A 19,065-nucleotide genomic window follows, 5' to 3' on the forward strand; every position below is an offset into this window, starting at 1 on the left:
CCTTCCTAAACCCAGTGCTGTGCAATGCCAACAGCAGCCTAGTTTCTCCGGCCTGAACTTCAAGCCGTGGGGCAGATTCGGGATAGCCAGACCCGCCACGATATCTGGTCAAGCTCGGGATGGAGAATTCAGCGAAAAATTATGCCAAAGGCCAGCACCCATTGAAGCAGGGAGGACGGGAAGGGGGAAAGCAGCGTTGCATCCACCTCCAGGCCTTTACCCCTGCCACTTCCGGCTTGGCCGGCAGGCGCCTTCCCTCCCACCCCTCTGCTCCTTGCACTTCTGGCACAGCCTTCCCTCCCACCCCTCTGCTCCTTGCACTTCCGGCAGGCCTTCCCTCCCACCCCTCTGTTCCTCACACTTCCAGCATGGCCTTCCCTCTCACCCTTCTGTTCCTCACACTTCCGGGATGGCCTTCATTCCCACCCCTCTGCTTCTTGCACTTCCGGCAGTCTTCCCTCCCACCCCTTTGCTTCTTGCACTTCTGGCACAGCAAGCTCCTACCTCCTAGTCCTTCCTCTCACACTTCCGGCACGTCCTTCCCTCCCACCCCTCTGCTTCTTGCACTTCCGGCACAGCCTTCCCTCCCACCCTCTTCTTCTTGCACTTCTGGCACGGCACGCTCCTACATCCTAGTCCTTCCTCTCACACTTCCGGCACGTCCTTCCCTCCCACCCCTCTGCTCCTTGCACTTCCGGCACGTCCTTCCCTCCCACCCCTCTGCTCCTCACACTTCCGGCAGGAAGGAAGGCCCCTCTGCTCCTCGCATTTCCGGTACAGCGCGCTCCTACCTCCTAGTCTTGCCTCTCGCACTTCCGGCCCTGGGTGTGCTAGCGTGCAAGCGTTAGTCTTCAAACGGTTGCCTGGGCAGTTTGCTCCGACTAAGTAACTGAGGCAAGACGCTCGCGCCATGTTTTACCTATTTGTCCTTCTTGCAGGCCTCAATAAGCTGCTTATATTGGGGCTTGGTGAGTCTCTGAGTAACTGGGGACTTGGATCACACGGGGGTACCTTGTGAAGAAAGTGCTTTGAAAAAGAGCCCGGGATTTAGGCCGGACACTCCTCTGTTCAGGTCCAGGAATGTGAGCTTAGGAACCTTGTGACCTTCCAGCCCAAATAATCCCATAATTCACAGGGGGTGGTGAGGGAGGGATAATTGTCAGGACTAGGTGATACTCAGAATTCTCAAACTGTAATTTCCAGAGCATCTCTTGGAAACCTTTTGTCGTTGAAGGACAAGCTTGGTTTGAGCATCATGTATTACTAAGTTGAGAGAAAGTAAATTCTTGACTTGCCTTCGTTAGCACACTGTTATATGCAACAATGGATAGCTGGGTACCACATTAGGGTAAGGACATAGACTAGCGGGAGCACATATGGAAGTGGGTAACCATGACAGTACATCGTGGTAGGGATTGCGGGACAAGCATTGGTGGAAGTATTGGAGAAATACTGAAGAAGAAAGACGGGTCACATCTGGCCTGGTCTTGCATGACTTGTACTATGGCAGAGCTTCAGTCACTTAGGGATATGGATTAAGATGCCCTCTGAGATCACAGCTCTAAGTCGGTGATCCTGTAATGAATTATTTTCAGGTATTTGGGCTTCCATATGGGAAATGGTATTAGACTTGTTTTGCTGTATTCTAAAGGGCAGAACTAGTATCAATACATGGAAACTGTGGAAGCTTTTTTAAGATAATGTTGTTAAATTCATAAAACAAAATAGTTAAAAAGCAGACCAATTACATTGAAATAAAATTTTAACTATTTTTAATTTAATTTTTATTTTTAATTGAAGTTTATTTTCAAAACATATGCGAGGATTATTTTTCAACATTGATCCTTGAAAAACTCTGTATTCCAATTTTCCCAGTCCTTTACTCTACTCCTCCCCTGGATAGCACATAATCCAATATATGTTAAACATGGTAACAGTATATCTGACTATTTTTTTTAAAAACAAGTTCATATACTCCCAAGATAAGAATCCCTGCATTAGGGTCATTCTTGACCTTTCCCTCATTTTTCCACATCTAATCCATTTTTCTGCCAATCCGTTTTCTGGCAAATACTACAAAATTTCTTGAATCTATCATCTTTTCTTTCACTAATGAACCACTATCCTTTTTTTTGCCAGTTATTGGCAGAATTGTTGTTAACATCCATCTCCAGCCTCAGATTCTCTGGAATTTCTTTATCTTTTGAATTTCTTATTGTTTTCCTAACTATGTCCTCTATCTTTTCCACTTGCTTTGTATTATTTTTATCTTTATATCATCCCAATATTATATTATATTGGAAATATTGAGAATATTATAAACTCCTTGAAGCTAGTAGGAGAGATTAGAGGGTGGGGGTGAGATAAGCCAGACTTACTTTGTGGCAGGAGGAGGAGGAGAGAAGTTGGTGGAGAGCTTGTGGCAGTGTGTCCATCTCCTTTACTTCTCCCCCTAAAGACCAAGGACTTTTATTTATCCTGACTTGGGTTGATCTGAGGCCTCTAAGGAACTAGCCCAGACTTTACAGTTTGCCATCTCACTGCTATAGCTGTGGAAGTGGAAAGTAGGAAGCAGTCTTGTTCTTCTACTGTTTAATTTGTATGTGGCTCAAATATCTGTGTAGTGTCAGGTGGCGAAATGTATGGGTATAAGAAAGATGCAAGATAAGTTTGATGGTAAGGGGGAGTTCAAAGTAGAGAAAAAAACCCTGGTTGTATATTCTGTGAAAAACTATCTTTTCAGTCAGTTGTAAGGAAATGAAAGATCACAGAGAGAATAGTGAAAGTAAGGAATTAGATACAGTGGTCCTCAAACTTTTTAAATAGGGGGCCAGTTCACTGTCCCTCAGACTGTAGGAGAGCCTGACTGTAGTAAAAACAAAAGCTTATATTCTGTCTCCGCCCCTCAGCCCATTTGCCATAACCCAGCAGGCCGCATAAACATCTTCAGCTGACCGCATCTGGCCTGCAGGCTGTAGTTTGAGAACCCCTGAATTAGAATAACAGAAATTATAAGAATCTTGCTGGCACAAATTTTGGTTATAAGAAGTCTTAATTTCAGAGACAAATGGGAGTCACATGTAGAAAAGGCTAAACTAGCCATACTATTAAGGAAACTTAGAAATAGAAGAATACTTTGGAACATAATAAAGAGAAGCCTGGTAGGCCCTAGATAAAATAAGGTTATTTTATCAAGTACTTAAACACTTGTTTACTTTCTCCAGATTTTCAGCAGTCATTCGTAGAAATCACAGTTCCAGAGGAGGTCCTATCAAATTCAAGTGATTCAGATTTGGAATATGTAAGGAACAGAGTTACTCAGAATTATAAGTATGATATTGATTCTTCTTTAATTGCATCAAGAAACCTAGTAATACTTCAGTAAGTAAAGCTACCAACATATATGACCACCTAAAAGGAATATAAATTTGCTAACAGCTACATTGAAGGACAATGAGAGTAAATAAATTGGTGGGTTTTTAAAGTCAATTATATAAGATCTTTATATAACTGGTCAAGTGCAGAACTGAGATTTTATATATTATATACTTTTATTTCCTCCTCACTAAAAATCTAAACCTTTTCACTGAAAAAATCAGATTTTTGAGGGGGAAAATATTTTAGCTTGATATTATATACAAAATTATCTTAATTCCATATATATGAATACAACATATGTGGGCAGAACCGAATTTTTGTTGTTGTTGTTGTTGTTATTGCAAAGGAAGAATTGGATTCGGAAGGTAAAAATAACCTGGGGAGAAAAGACAAAAAATGCTAACAGTTTACACTCATTTCCCAGTGTTTCTTCTCTGGGTGTAGCTGATTCTGTCCATCATTGATCAATTGGAATTGGATTAGCTCTTCTCTATGTTGAAGATAACCACTTCCATCAGAATACATCCTCATATAGTATTGTTGTTGAAGTGTAAAATGATCTCCTATTTCTCATTTCACTCAGCATCAGTTGATGTAAGTTTCTCTGTATTCATCCTGCTGGCCATTTCTTACAGAACAATAATATTCCATAACATTCATATACCATAATTTATCCAACCATTCTCCAATTGATGGGCATCCATTCATTTTCCAGTTTCTAGTCACTACAAAAAGGGCTGCCACAAATATTTTGGCGCATACAGGTCCCTTTTCCTTCTTTAGTATTTCCTTGGGATATAAGCCCAGTAGTAGCACTGTAGCAAGAATATTGAGTAATGCTCTTTTAAGGAATATTATAGTAATAATATGTCAAAATAGTGTTCTTTAGTCTGAAACAATTAATGTATTTTAATAAATTCCTTACTAATGTGACTTGGCATTTACTATATAATTTATTTACTGGGAAAGGTGAAGAAAAATAATTATTTCAGGGGAAATTTTTTTCTAATTCATTTAGCAGTTGTTCTTTTTTATACCAGACATACTCTGGTGCATAATTGTAGATTTGAGTCAGGTCCATATGACAGACATTGGTCTTCTTGCTGTTCTTGTAACCTAAAATTCTATCTCCTGATATTCTTTCTGCCTCCCACCTCCAGCTATGCTAGATAACTTTTCTGATTTCCTTCAAATCTTACCTAAAGTCCCTCCTTCTACAAGAGGTCTTTCTTAATCTTGAAAAATTGCAGTGCCTTCTCTCCAATTAATGATCTCCAATTTACCGTCTTTATCCTTTTTGTATATGGTTTTTACACTTTGTTTCTTCCATTAAACTGTGAGCTCCTTGAGAAAAAAGGACTTTAATTATTTTTTTAGATTATCTTTAGCAATTATTTTGCCTTTCTTTGAATTAACAACTCTTAGCACAGTAGCTGACATATGATAGGTGTTTAATAAATGCTTGCTGATTTGACTCAGCAGCTGTCCATAGATTAATAATCTAGCTAATTATGGAACAGTTTATTCTTAGTTATTTGCCTAGTGGGTGATAATTTATATTCCTATCCTGTGCTATAAAAATACATTTGGTCTCCTTCCACTTACATAAAAATAAAAATGTTTTCCTTTTGTACTTGCAGTGATGGTGGCAGTAAGGGAAAGGGTGATAAGAATCTCAATTTTATAGATTATTTATGGACATTAACTTTTTAGTGCTCTTAGCCTGAGGTCTTCGTGAAATAACCAACAAATTGATATAAATAGGAACATGTTCATATTGGCATTTATGCTATAAATGAAATGAGAAAGGCATAAATAAGTTTGCTTCTAAATGAAAAGAAAGCTCAGAGTTTTTAAAGAAGTGATTTTACAAAAGTGATTTAGAGAAGTGGCAGAATTGATCATGCACTCAAAAGAATTAAGAGCTATCATTTAATGGGACAGTTCATCTTCTCTTGTAATGATTATAATAACCATTAAAAATACTTCCATGAAGAAAATTGCTGTGTATATAGGCCAGATATTTATCATAGAGAATGAAGAAGTATGTTAGGGGGTCTCCTGTACTTTTCTTTTTGAGTTTTTATATTTTCTAGAAACACTAGACCAGTGCAGGAAGCTGTAAATGTGCCAAGAATGATCCTTCCCACAGCTGACATAATTTGTTGTTTGTCTTCCATATGTCCTTAGGAGTTAGACAAGCAGCAGTCAGTGTGTACTCAGCTGAGAAGCTGCTTGTGCAGCTAAGATGCTTGTGATAAGTAGATCCTTCAAGGTCTAGGAAGGAAAATGAATACTGCTTTTGCCATCACTTTGTTCTTCTCTTTCAAGTGGGGTTTTGCTCCTTTTCCACCTTTATTGCACCTTTCCCCTTCCTATGCTATTCCCTTTTGGGTGGAGATTTTTATTTCTTCTCTTTCCTTTGTTGTATTATCTTAAATACGCAAACTTCTGTATGGATTGTGAACTTTTTGCTTTGGCTTTGTTTGGATTCACGTTCATGTTCATTTTTCTTGTAAAAAATCTAGTTACAACATGATGTCTTATGGAACTGTGATTTTGTTGTTGGTTAATAAATAGAAAAATTATCTAAAGAATGTAGTAATAGTAATTTGAGAGAAAGTTGGGAAATAGAATTTAAGACTAATAGACGAAATGAAAGCAGTCACCACAGTGATTTATCGATATGTCATGAAAACTTTTTTCAAGAAGAAAACAAGATGTTGGTTGTGGCAAGTGTTAAATAGGAATAGGGACTGGATAGTATAATTTCAGTGATACTTACAACTCCCAGATGAGGAAACCCTCTTCATCAAATACAGCTCAACACTGAATAATATCACCAGAAATAGAATTAGCTGCTTTAAGAGACTGGAAGCAATTAGTTTCCTATTCCATATTCTTCCCCAAGGTTAACAACTTAATCCTTACCCTCAATTCAATTTATGCTGATTGTTCCTTAAAGCATTCACCCTTTTCATGAGACATAACTGGCTCAGGGTGAAGCAGGTTGTGTTCCCATTAAGAAACTATTTCATTTTGATGTGATCCCTTTCATAGTCTCAACCATTCCTGGGGAGGGCATATCCCACCAGACAAGTTATCTTTCCAGGATGTCAGAGCCTTTGATTCAATCAGAAATCCTGGTCAAAAAGTACCCCTTTGAAGTGTTGTTACTTTGAATAGGAGATCTGGGCTGATAAGAATCTAAACCCGGGAACCTGGGCTGTCCCAGCCCCCCACCTAGTCTGAACCTGCTCAGGTTGACCCAGCCCCCACTAAGATAACCTATAACACCTTCCTTCAACTAGGTCTTTGCAGATGGACCTAGGTAGCTCACTCAGCTGTCAGGACCTTCTGTCCACTGAGAAACCATTCTCAGTTCAAAACTCCATTTTCCAATAGATCTGCCACTATAGAAGCCAGTCTCTTGGTAAACTGATTTCTATCCAACTAAACTTTCATTTTGCAATTAATAATTTGGGAATGAATGAATTCTTTCACTCTAAACCTGCAGCTGATGTAAAGGCAATTCTTAACTGTCTTATTGCCATTAACCTCTTGACCACCAGGAATTGAGATCACTCAGACCGCATCAAGGGGACTTAATGCTCAGGCTGTTGATACTCACTTCCTAGTTACCCAAATACAAAAAAACTATGAGGAACTGCAAGTACTCTATTGCTTGACCAACTTCAATGGGCAACTCAAACAATGGAATTTCATTCAGCTCAGTCAACATTGGGTATTCTCAATGTATAACCTACTTAACATTTTCTTGCTTTGCTTTTGTAAATGGCTAAGTGACTTATGAGTGTCTTACTTTGTTCCTTTATTAAACCTAACCATAGGAAGCTGGCCTAAACCAGTCTTAGCTCAGAATAATTAAGCAATTAAATGGTATAGTGCTTCATATATTTTCTTGTTAAGATAAGATGTGGCATAACTATATTCTTTCTGAAATTATACTATCTACTACTTGGGGGAGTTATGATCTAGAAACACATTGACACACTGTCAGCTAGGATATGGGAAATCCTGAGTGGAACTTTATGAGTTTGGTAAATCATTCAGAAAGACACAAGAGAATCTTATTGTTGATCTAAGGCTTAGGATATTTAATATACTTGAATACTGCCAGTTGCCTCAATAATGCTTTTTTATGATCCCATTTTTTGAGTTTCTACTGTTTTTCTGGTTATAATTGAGGTTTTTTGTTTGTTTGTTTGTTTGTTTGTTTGTTTTTGGTCTCCTTTTAATTATGTCTCCTACAGATCTCTTTATAGATGATAGTATTTATGAACTTGGGACATAATATTTAAAAGATAGGCTAATGTAATTTTCAGAAAATTCTAAATGTAAATTTTAAACCAAAATTATCTTTAATGAATGAAAAAGTATTTGTTAAATGCTATACGAAACACTATTAATGAAGAAAAACATTGTAAATATCTCTTGTGGAATACTAAATCTAAACATTATACTTTTATTTCAAAATTGCTATATTGACTTCTTGTTGTTCTTGATATTTTAGGAAGGGATTTCATATACTATTTCAATAGAAGGGAGACTGTATACTTTACATCTCACAAAAAGGTAAATATTCTCTTGGATTAATTTTAAGTACTCATAATTAAAAATAAGCCAAGCATAATATATTGTAAAATGACTTGAATGAAAAATTGAAGATGATATTAAGACTGTGAACTGAAAAAATGGTGATATTCTAACAGGGAATTTTGGTAGAAGGAAGAGTTTAGGGAGGAAGATAAAGAATTAAGTTTTGAATTAGAATTATTTTTGCTTTTGCTTGATCAGAGATCAGGATTGTTATCTCTGCTTTTTTTTCCTCAGCTGAAGCATAATATATTCTTCTCCAGCCTTTTGTCTTTATTCTGTATTTATCTTTCTGCTTCAAATATTTTTTTTGTAAACAACATATTATAGAATTCTGATTTTTAATCTACTCTGCTATCTGCTTCCCTTTAAGTAATATCAAATAATTTTTACCATATTAATAATACAAAAAAAACAACCAAAAGAAATATTAAACTGTATGCCCAGTGTCCCATCTTTATTATGAATATTATTTATACAGGGTGAAGCCAAGATGGCAGAGAAAAGGTAAGAACTTGAATGAGCTCTCCCAAATTTCCCATCAACTTTAACTAATATCTCAAAACAAATTCTGAAGTGGCAGAGCCCATCAAAATTATGGGGTCAAACACTTCTCTAGCCCAAGATAACTTGGTCTGCCACACTGTTCTGAGAATAAAACAAAGGTGGCATCCCAGCAAACTAGGAGTTGGCACTGGGAATAACTGAATCAGTAGTGGCAGTAGTCGCTTCTGGAACCCTCAAGTTATAGGCAGTAAGGGAATGGCACAACTGATTGAAAGATTAAAGCGGTTCCTTTGCTATCACTGAGTACAGGACTTTGTTGCCTTGTCAACACTTAGATCCAGGTCAGGATCACAAATAAGGAGGAACACTAGCACATTAGAGCTTGAGGCAACAGGGGCCTAAGCATGCTGGTCACAGTTTCAGGGCAGAACAGAGTATTTGTGTCACTCATAAATCAGAGCACAGGTTAGGAGATTATTCTTATAATAGCCAAATTCCAGAAATTGCAGGTGAAAGAGAGAATATTGCAAGCATCAGAAACAATTCAGATATCATGGAGCCAAGTAAAGATAATAACAAAATTAAACAGATTAAAAGATCAGTGGTTGTTATATAATATTCCAAAGGGCAAAAGATCTTGGATTACAACCAAGGATCACCTATCTAGCACAACTTGAATTTTATCCTTCAAGGGGAAAAATGAATATTCAGTGAAATAGATAACTTTCAATCATTCTTGATGAAAAGATCAGAGTTGAATAGAAAACTTAACTTTCAATTACAAGACTCAAGAGAAGTATAAAATATAAACAGAAAAGGGAAATCACAAGGTATTGTTTGCATTTCTGCATGAAAAGATGATACTTGTAACTCATAAGAACTTTCTCATAAGGACAGGTGGTTTAAGTATATATGGACAGAGGGCACAGGTGTTAGTTGAATGTGAAGAGATGATATAGCCCAAAATATATCATGTATATCTTTGACCCAACAATAGCAGTTGTTATTTGGCATTGCAGTATATAAGAAGCAGAAGAGAACCAGGATTCAAATCCTTTTTCTTTTGCCAAAATCCATGTGACTTTGGATTCTCTTTTGGAACCTTTATTTTCTTATCCTTAAAATGAGGTATTGGACTACTTTATTTCTAAGCAAGCTTTTTTGTTTGTTTTTGGTGTGTTTCTTCTTAGTTCTAAATATTAAGATTTTAAAATAGTCTGGGACATACATGCTAGTTATTTTCATGCAGCTTTGAACAAATTGTATCCTTTATATGAACTCAGTTTTCTCATCTCTAAAATTAGGAAATTTGACTAGATGTTCCTTAACATTTCTGCTATCTCTGAAAGTCTGTGATAATTGGAACTCTTAATAGATCTAGTCTAAATAGATTCATTAATGCAGATAGGAGAAGGTGCCAGTGTTCAACTACTTTGTTGTTTCTCAGTCATTTTTCAATCTTGTCTGACTGCTTGTTACCCCATTTGTAATTGTCTTGGCAAAGATCCTGGAATGGTTTGCCATTTCCTTCTCCAGCTCATTTTTACAGATGAGCAGGTGAGGCAAGCAGGAGTTAAATGACTTGCATAGTTTCACACAGACCAGATTTGAATTTAGGAAGATTAATTTTCCTGATTCTAGGTATATTGCTCTATCCATTGTACTCTTACTGAAGACCCAATTGGAACTGGCCAGTTGGGCATCACATCCTCCCTCCCTCCCTCCCTTCTTCTCCTCTTCTCTTCCTCCATCTCTCCTCCCTTCCTTCCTCCCTGCCTTCCTGCCTTCCTGCCTTCCTTCCTTTTTGCTTTGCTGTCTTCCTTATTGTCTGCCTATCTTCTTAACTTTCTTCTTGGCTTCCTTTCATCCCTCTATCCTTTCCCTATGTCTACATAAGGTATTATATACACTTGTACTGCCCAAAGGAATGTAAATTTTGATCATTGAAATCTTGCAAGATATCTTGGGGTTTATGGGCTAATAAGATCATGCTTTAAATCCAAATCACTTTGACTATCAATGATTGGCCAACAGTTAGTTCCAGGCCAAATTCCATTTGATTGGCCCTGATTTGCTCAGAGTGAATATAAATAATAATAGTGTGTGTGAGTGTGTGTGTGTGTGTGTGTGTGTGTGTGTGTGTATTCTCTGTTTCATTTCTTACCTTGCCTTAATCACTGATGGGACCTTGCCTCAGTTAAACTGAGACTTGTTTAAGTGCCAGCTTAAAAAGGCCAAGGTCTTCCATTGCACCCAGGGTCATCTCTAGTCATCCTGATTATATCTGGCCCCTGGATTCAAATGGGTCTGGACAAGAAAGTGAGGCTGGTAACTTTGCATGGCTTTCCCTTACTGAAATCTAGTTCACTAGTATGTCATGGCTTCACCTCCGTGATGTCATGGCCTCTTCCAAAATGAAGGAAAAACAATAATTATTTCTAGGTCTGTATTTCAAAAAGGTAAAAAAAGAAAAAGCACCTGTATGTACACAAATATTTGTAGCAGCTCTTTTTATTGTGATAAAGTATTAGAAATTGAGGAGATGCCTACTATCAATTGGAGAGTATCTGAAAAAGTTGTGAGTATATAATTGTGATGAAATATTGTTGTGCTAAAAAATTGACAAGCAGAATATTCCAGAAAAACCTGGAAAAATGTATATGAACTGATGCATAGTGAAATGAGCATAACCAGGAAAAGACTGTATACAGTAACCCTAATATTATATGATGATCAACTGTGAATGGCTTAGCTGTTCTCAACAATACAATGATCTAAGATAGTTCTGAAATACTTACTGTGAAAAATGCTATATACAAAGAGCTGATGCTTTCACAAGATGCCACACATTCATACATACATATATATATATATATACACACATATATATATATATATATGTGTGTATATATATATATATATATATATATATATATATATATATATATATATATATATATATATATATATATATATGTGTGTGTGTGTGTATATATGTGTGTGTGTGTGTGTGTGTGTGTGTGTGTGTGTGTATATAAATTTATGACAGAAAAAAGATGGGCTATTCATAGAGCAAGAAAGGGATAATGAGTAGACAAAATACTACATTGGTAGGTTGTAAGGGCCCTTTAAATGGGCAGTGCCACAGTGCAACGGGAGATTGAGGCCCGGAAGTATTCTCTGTGGATATTAGGACTGCCCAGTGGGTGGGATCTTGACCATACTGAGATAGCTTCGGAATGGGTGACTCTCTCGCTGATTGGCTGTGTGTGTGACCTCATAGGCCCTATATAAGCCCACTGCAGATAGAAGTCCCTCTCTTTAACCTGGCACTCTTTAACCTGGCTCCCTGAGCCAAGCGGATGGATAGCCCAGAGAGGTAAGGATTTTGGTAGTGAACATGTGGGTCTTCTGACCAGGTGTTCACTAGGGAACCAACAAGTCAGGGCATTATGTGAGTAGGTATAATAAAGGCTTTTAAGATTACACATGGCTGTTCTTGAGTGCGCTACCAGTTATTAAGCTGTAGATTCAAGAGATTGTGGCCAGAGACCTTTGAAGGCCTCAGAGGAGGCGAGCCTGGTAGAGTTGACACTGCAAAGGTCAGTGGTCAAAGGTACTCTCTTGGGTCTAGGACAGACTAGTAATTGTAACTGCCAGGTGGGCATGTTACAGTAGGTAACATTGAAATTTTAAGAAGTAATTGAGTTAGTCCTCTGGCATTTGAGTGAATCATCATTGGTAAACTTAAGAGAGGATATAGATAAAAGCAAGCTAGCTTTTTTTCCTAATAAAGGGAAACAGAAAATAGGCTGATCTGGGAAGGGAATAGGGTATGTTATGGACAGAGTTCCAGGTACAAGGGACACCGACTTCTTGGTACATTGAACAGTACTTGAGTATAGACCACAAGATAAATGATGCGTCTCTTAAGAGCACAAAGTAGATAGCTCAGGGGCTGCCCAAAGCTAGTTTGAGCAAAGCTAATCAGAGTCACTGATGCTGTATTGGGTACAAGTGGGTTTACTCTTGGTCATTGAAAAGGATGGTTGGTTGTCAAGCCATTCTGTATGCTGATTGGACAAGTTAGTCCTATATGGCTCCCTTTGGTTACCTGAATAGCTAGCATATATTAATTTTCACTGTTCTGATATTATGTGCTGTTATCAAACTGGGTGAGTTGCTGTGGATGTAAACCTAGAAATCTACACTTGACAATGTCTATACTTTCAGAATTTTTATATTTAGTAAAAGAGTTTGATTAAAAAAAATTCTGCCTCACTATAACCAGTCTTTCCCGATCTTAAACTTACATTTGAGGCCACTATCTATAAACTTGACCTAAGACAAGGGCTATCTATATTAGTGAATGTTTAATAACAAGGTCTCTGGAAAAAGTGTATGCTCATATTAAAATTTAACAGTAGTTTTCAGGAGCCATTTCCATCTGGCTTTATCCCGGGACTTCTTAAAACAATCATCAAATTTGACTAAAATTTATATTGTCAACTCTTTTTAGCACTGGAATAAGTTGCTATATATAATTTTTTATCTCATCAAAAATCTTTATTTTAATAAAATGTTTAAAATGTTATACTCTTTGAAAAAAAGATAAAATTTCTTCCATAAGACAGATTCTATTAGAAAATAGGTTTTTAAATGGCAGACTATTACATTTCTCAAAGTTATTAATAATCTTAATCACCAAATCAAGTGACCTCAAATCATTAGCTATTTTAATTCCCTCAAAAGCATTTGTCACATATTGATCACTTTTCCTTCTTGGATACTCTTTTTGAATTTTTAAAATCATATTTCCTTTTTCTTTTACCTTTCTCCCTCTTTGATTGAGAAAATAAGAAGAACAAAATCTCTTACAAACATATATAATTAAGCAATACAAATTTCTCTATTGACTATGTTTAAAAATTTTTCATTCTGTGTTCACTTACTATGATGAGAACTCATTTATCTTGTCTAAAGATTGGTAACTTATTTTACCATAAGTCCTCTAGAATTGTGGCTGGTCATTGTGTTGATCAGAGTTCCTGAATTTCATAGATGTTTTGTCTTTATAGTATTGTTATATAAATTGTTGTCTGGTTGTGCTCATATATAACTTAATATCAGTTCTTATAAATATTACCAGTTTTCTCTGCAACCATCCTCTTTTTATAACATATCATATATTCTGTCATTTTCATATATTGTAATAACTTATTTGGAAATTCTCCAATGAATGGGCATCTTAGTTTTCAACTCTTTGCCATCATAAAAAGAGCTGCTTTAAATATTTTTATGCATTTTGACTTATTCTTTTCTTTGATCTCTCTGGAACTCTCTGGAATATAGACCTAGATATCACATCACTGGTTCAGAGTATCTGTGAACAATTTAATAATTTCTTGGGTATAGTTCCAAAATGCTTTTAAGAATTGCTGGTCTAATTCATAGCTCTATCAGGAGCATCATATTAGCCAATCTGAGAGATGTGAGGTGGTACCTCAGAATTATTTTAATTTATATTTCTTTAACAATCATTCGGAACATTTTTTTTTCATATAACTACAAATGATTTTTTTTTTGTCTGAAAACTACCTGTTCATATCCTTTGATTATTTATCAGTTGGAGAGTGACTTGTAGTTTTATAAATTTGTCATTTTTCTCAGTAATTTTTTATTTTTTAAATACATATAAAGATAATTTTCCACATTCATTTTTATAAGATTTTATGTCCCATTTTTCTCCCTCCATTCTCTATCTCCCCTCCCCAAGAGAACAATTAATCCTATATATATATATATATATATATATATGTATGTGTGTTTTTATATATATACATATGTATATACATACATATATAAGTTCAATCCTAAATACATTTCGATATTTGTTATGTTGTGCAAGCATAAATTATAAGAAAAAACAAAAAGAGATGAAAATATCATGAAATGGCTCTTAATCTTACAAATTTAACTCAGTTCCTTATATATTCTAGAAATGAAATTTTCATCAAAAAAACTTTTGCAAAGCTATGGGAGTCTTGGAGAACCCCTTTGGATAACATGTCGATATTGGGATCAGGGAAGTTAAGCTGGGAGTCCTGTGAAGTTACTCTAATAGTGATGGAGTGATTGAATTGCTCTACATTTATTGTTTGTATAACGTGTATGTATGTGTGTGTTAATTTTTTTCTTGTTATTGATGAGTTTTCTGATTGGAGAACTCCTAAAATGACAAAATATGGGGAGTGTGGGAAGCTATTCCTAGATTTCATTCTGTTATTTTCCTAGGATTTTCTTTGTATTAATCTTTTTTTTTTCCACGAAGAATTTGTTTAAAAAAAAAAAAAAATCAATCCTATTTCATCACTGCAAGGAGCTCCAAGTTTGGAATTTCCTTTGTAAGTGATCATTGGTAATTTAGAGAATTGCCTGGGGCATTGAGATGTTAAGTCACTTGACCAGATTTACACAGTTAGCACTTGAATATCCAGAAATCTTCCTAATTCTAAGCTCTCTTACCTGTGGAATTCTCAATTCTCTTTTCATTAATTATAGAAATGAGTAATAAAAATATATACAGGCTTAAGATGAGACAGTTCTGAATTGACATATTTGCCACCAACTGCTCTACTTGATTTCCATTCCACTATTATCATTATCATCATGCCTCCACTTTCCCTCTATCCCAGCTCACCACCTTCTACTATATGCTTCTCATTAGAAAATGCATTAACAGAGATATGCTTCATATCTCATCAGTACTCTTAGTTGCTTTTCTGATTGGAGGGCTGAGAACAGAGCAGAAACAAACAAACAAAAAATCAACTTCTTTCCCTTCCCTTTATAGAGAATTCAAAATTCTATCCAACTCTTCATTTGCTAACCAATTTGTTTTTTCTTGGGTTTAACTCCACCACCCTTGGGCTTCTGGGCTAGCTACATAGAGGGCCTGCCAGCTTTAGCTTCCTTTTGTGTGTATCTTATGTATTAGATTATATGCCCCCTTTGAACAGGGATTGTTTTATATGTATTCACAGTACTTAGCACAGTGTCTGGTACATAGTAGGTACTTAGTAAGTATCATATTTGATAGAAGCACTGAAGTGATAAACAGTTTAAAGTATTCATCAATAAGTTAAAATTAAAATTGAATTGTGGAAACTAGTCATCCAAACACAACTCCATTTGGAATAAGTATTTTATTCTAATACTTAGGATATATATTCCCTTATAAGAAGAAAAGCTGAATTGGAGGAATACCCATGGAAGAAATAGTGAATTGAGAACAGTGAGATATGGGGGAAATTTGGAATGCAGAAGAGTGATAAAATGTGGAATAGGGAAGCTTGAATGAAGACAGATGTGGATATCTTGGGCAGTATTCAAATAATGCAATTAGTTTAAATGGCAGAAACCTTCTTATTTAACATGATAAAAAATGAATAGTGCAACTTTCACAACTCAGATTTTCTTTTTTTTTTTTCTCCCTCACATCCAGATTGTTTTTACCAGATGATTTTGTTGTCTATATGTACAATCGTGAAGGTGCTTTGTATTCTAGTTCCAAAAGTACAATGGTAAGATGCATGTTTTGTATCTTGAGATTTTTCATTTCTTTTTATTTTGTTGCTTAGGATGGGTATTTTTCTTCTTTAAAAAATTAGTATTTTCTCTTTTCAAATACATGCCAAGATAATTTTCAACATTCACCATGCAAAACCTTATGTTCCAAGTTTTTCTCCCTTTTTCCTTCTTCTCTCCTCCATGGTATGAAGCAATCAGATATAGGTTAAACATGTGAAATTCTTCTAAACATATTTCCAGATTCGTTATACTGCACAAGAAAAATCAGATCAAAAGGGAAAAATCATAAGAAAAAACAAGCAAACAAACAATAACAAAAAGTGAAAATACTATGATTTTATTCACATTCAGTCTCTTTGGTTCTTTTTCTGGGTGAGAATGGCTCTTTCCATCACAAATCTATTGGAATTGTCTTGGATCACCTGATCATTGTTGAACAGAGCCAAATCCATCACAGTTGATTATTACATAATCTTATTGTTACCATGTACAATGCAACGTTCTCTTGGTTTTGGTCACTTCATTTAGTATCAGTTCATGCAAGTCTTTCTAGGTCAGCTTGCTCATCATTTCGTATGGAACAATAATAATCTGTTACTTATTTATAATATTCCATAACTTATTCAGCCATTCCCCAACTGACAGACATCCACTCAGTTTATAGTTCCTTGCCACTACAAAAATGGTTGTTACAAACATTTTTGCACATATGGGTCTTTTTTTACAGTCTCTTTGGGAAACAGAACCAGTAGAGACATTGCTGGATCAAAGTGATATGCACAATTTGATAGCCCTTTGGATCTAGTTCCAAATTGATTTCTAGAATCGTCCAACTAGTTCACTATGCCAGCAGAAGTTCACTAATATACTACTTATTCTTTCCAGCATTTGTCATTTTTATAGGTATGAAATAGTACTTCAGTTGTTTTAATTTGCATTTTTCTAATCCATAGTAATTTAGAGCATTTTTTCCATATGACTAGAAATTTCTTCATTTGGAAAATGTTTGATCATGTCCTTAGACCATTTATCAATTGGGGAATGACTTGTATTCTTATAAAATTGACTCAATTCTCTATATATTTTAGAAATGAGATTTTATCAGAAACACTGACTATAAAAATTGTTTCCCAGATTTCTGCTTCCTGATATTGACTACACTGGTTTTTATGCAAAAACTTTTTAGTTGAATGCGATCAAAATTACCCATTTTGCATTTTATCATGTTCTCTATTTCTTGTTTGGTTATAAATTCATATTTTTTTCCAAAGATTTGGAGGAAAATCCCAATTTGCTTACAATATCTCTTGTTATGTCTAAATCGAACCTATTTCAACCTTATCTTGATATAGAGTATGGGATGTTAATTTTAGATCTGGTATGGCCAGGCTACTTTCCTTTGCATTTTTTTCATTAAGACTTGAAAGTCCAATCTTTTGTTTTTCCAGATGAATTTTGTTATTTTTTTCTAGCTCTAATTTTTTTCGGCAGTTTAGAATAATTTAGTAAACTTGTCATTTTTATTATATTAGCTTGGCCTGGCTATGGAGCAATTGATGTTTTCAGTTGTTTAGCTCTGACTTGTATGTGAAAATTTTGTAATCGTGTCCATGTAGTTCCTGGGTTTGTCTTGGCAGGTAGACTCACAAATATTTTAAATGGAATTTCTCTATCTCTTGCTCCTGGGCTTTATTGGTATTATATATATGCTGATGATTTATGTGGGATTATTTTATATCCTTCAACTTTGCTAAAGTAGTTTTTAGTTGTTGCTCTAGGATTTTCTAACCATATAGTAATGCCATCTGCAAAAAGTGATAGTTTTGTTTCCTCTGTGCCTACTCTAATTTCTTCAAATTCTTTTTCTCATTTTATTGCTAAAGCTATTTCTACTGCAATATAAAATAAAAGTGGTGAGAACAGATATACTTGTTTCACCCTGATCTTATTGGGAATGCTTCTAGCTTATGTCAATTATATATAATTGTTTACTGATGTTAGATAGATGATGCTTATCATTTTAAAGAAAACTCCATTTATTCATATGTTTTCTACTGTTTTTTAAAATAGGGATTGATGCTATATTTTATTAAAAGCTTTTTCTGCATCTGTTGAGATAATCATATGATTTTTGTTTGTTATTTATATGGTAAATTGTGGTGATAATTTTACTGACATTGAACCAGCCTGCATTTTCGGTATAAATCTCACTTGATGATAGTGGATATATTAATGTGTGTATATGTATATAATATATATATATGTATATGTACATATACATATATAAATAATATATATACATATATATATATAAATATCACTTGATGATAGTGGGTATATTAATGTATGTATATGTATATAATGTGTGTGTGTATATATATGCATATATATACATATATAAATAATATATATGTGTGTGTGTATATATATATATATATATATATATATATATATATATATATATAATATAAATCTCACTTGATGATAGTGGGCATATTAATGTATGTATATGTATGTAATGTGTGTGTGTATGTGTGTGTATATATATATATATACACACACACATATATCTATCTATCTATCTATCTATCTATCTATCTATCTATCTATCTATCTATCTCCTGGTGATAAATTGCTGCATTCTCTTTGTTAATATTTTGATTTTTTTGTATCATTGTTCATTAGGGAAATTGTTCTATAATTTTCTTCATTACCATATTTGGGTCATAAAAGAAATTTGCTAAAACTTCATCTACTATTTTTCCAAGTAGTTTACATATAATTAATTGTTCTTTAAATATTTGGTAAAACTCATTTGTAAATCCATCTGACCCTGGAGATTTTTTCTTAGGGAGTTCATTGATGGCTTGTTCAATTTGTTTTTCTAAAATGGAGTTACTTAAGTATTTTATTTCTTCTTCTGTTAATCTGGGAAATTTATATTTTTATAAATATTCATCTGTTTCAGTTAGA

At 35.0% G+C, this 19,065-nt stretch overlaps 1 protein-coding gene across 2 annotated transcripts in view; it reads left to right on the top strand.

Moving 5' to 3' along the window:
* Window positions 1-811: 811 nt before the first annotated feature.
* ADAM32 (ADAM metallopeptidase domain 32) overlaps window positions 812-19,065 on the top strand; it is a 97,546-nt gene continuing 79,292 nt past the window's right edge. For both annotated transcript variants that reach the window (XM_074287312.1, XM_074287311.1), the window contains exons 1-4: window positions 812-968; window positions 3,225-3,301; window positions 7,913-7,974; window positions 16,007-16,085. In XM_074287312.1, coding sequence (XP_074143413.1) covers window positions 911-968; window positions 3,225-3,301; window positions 7,913-7,974; window positions 16,007-16,085 — 276 coding nt within the window. In that variant the 5' untranslated portion in view covers window positions 812-910. The remainder of the gene's footprint in view (window positions 969-3,224; window positions 3,302-7,912; window positions 7,975-16,006; window positions 16,086-19,065) is intronic.

This window comes from Sminthopsis crassicaudata, chromosome 2 (assembly GCF_048593235.1).
Source record: "Sminthopsis crassicaudata isolate SCR6 chromosome 2, ASM4859323v1, whole genome shotgun sequence".
Taxonomy (NCBI): Eukaryota; Metazoa; Chordata; class Mammalia; order Dasyuromorphia; family Dasyuridae; genus Sminthopsis; species Sminthopsis crassicaudata.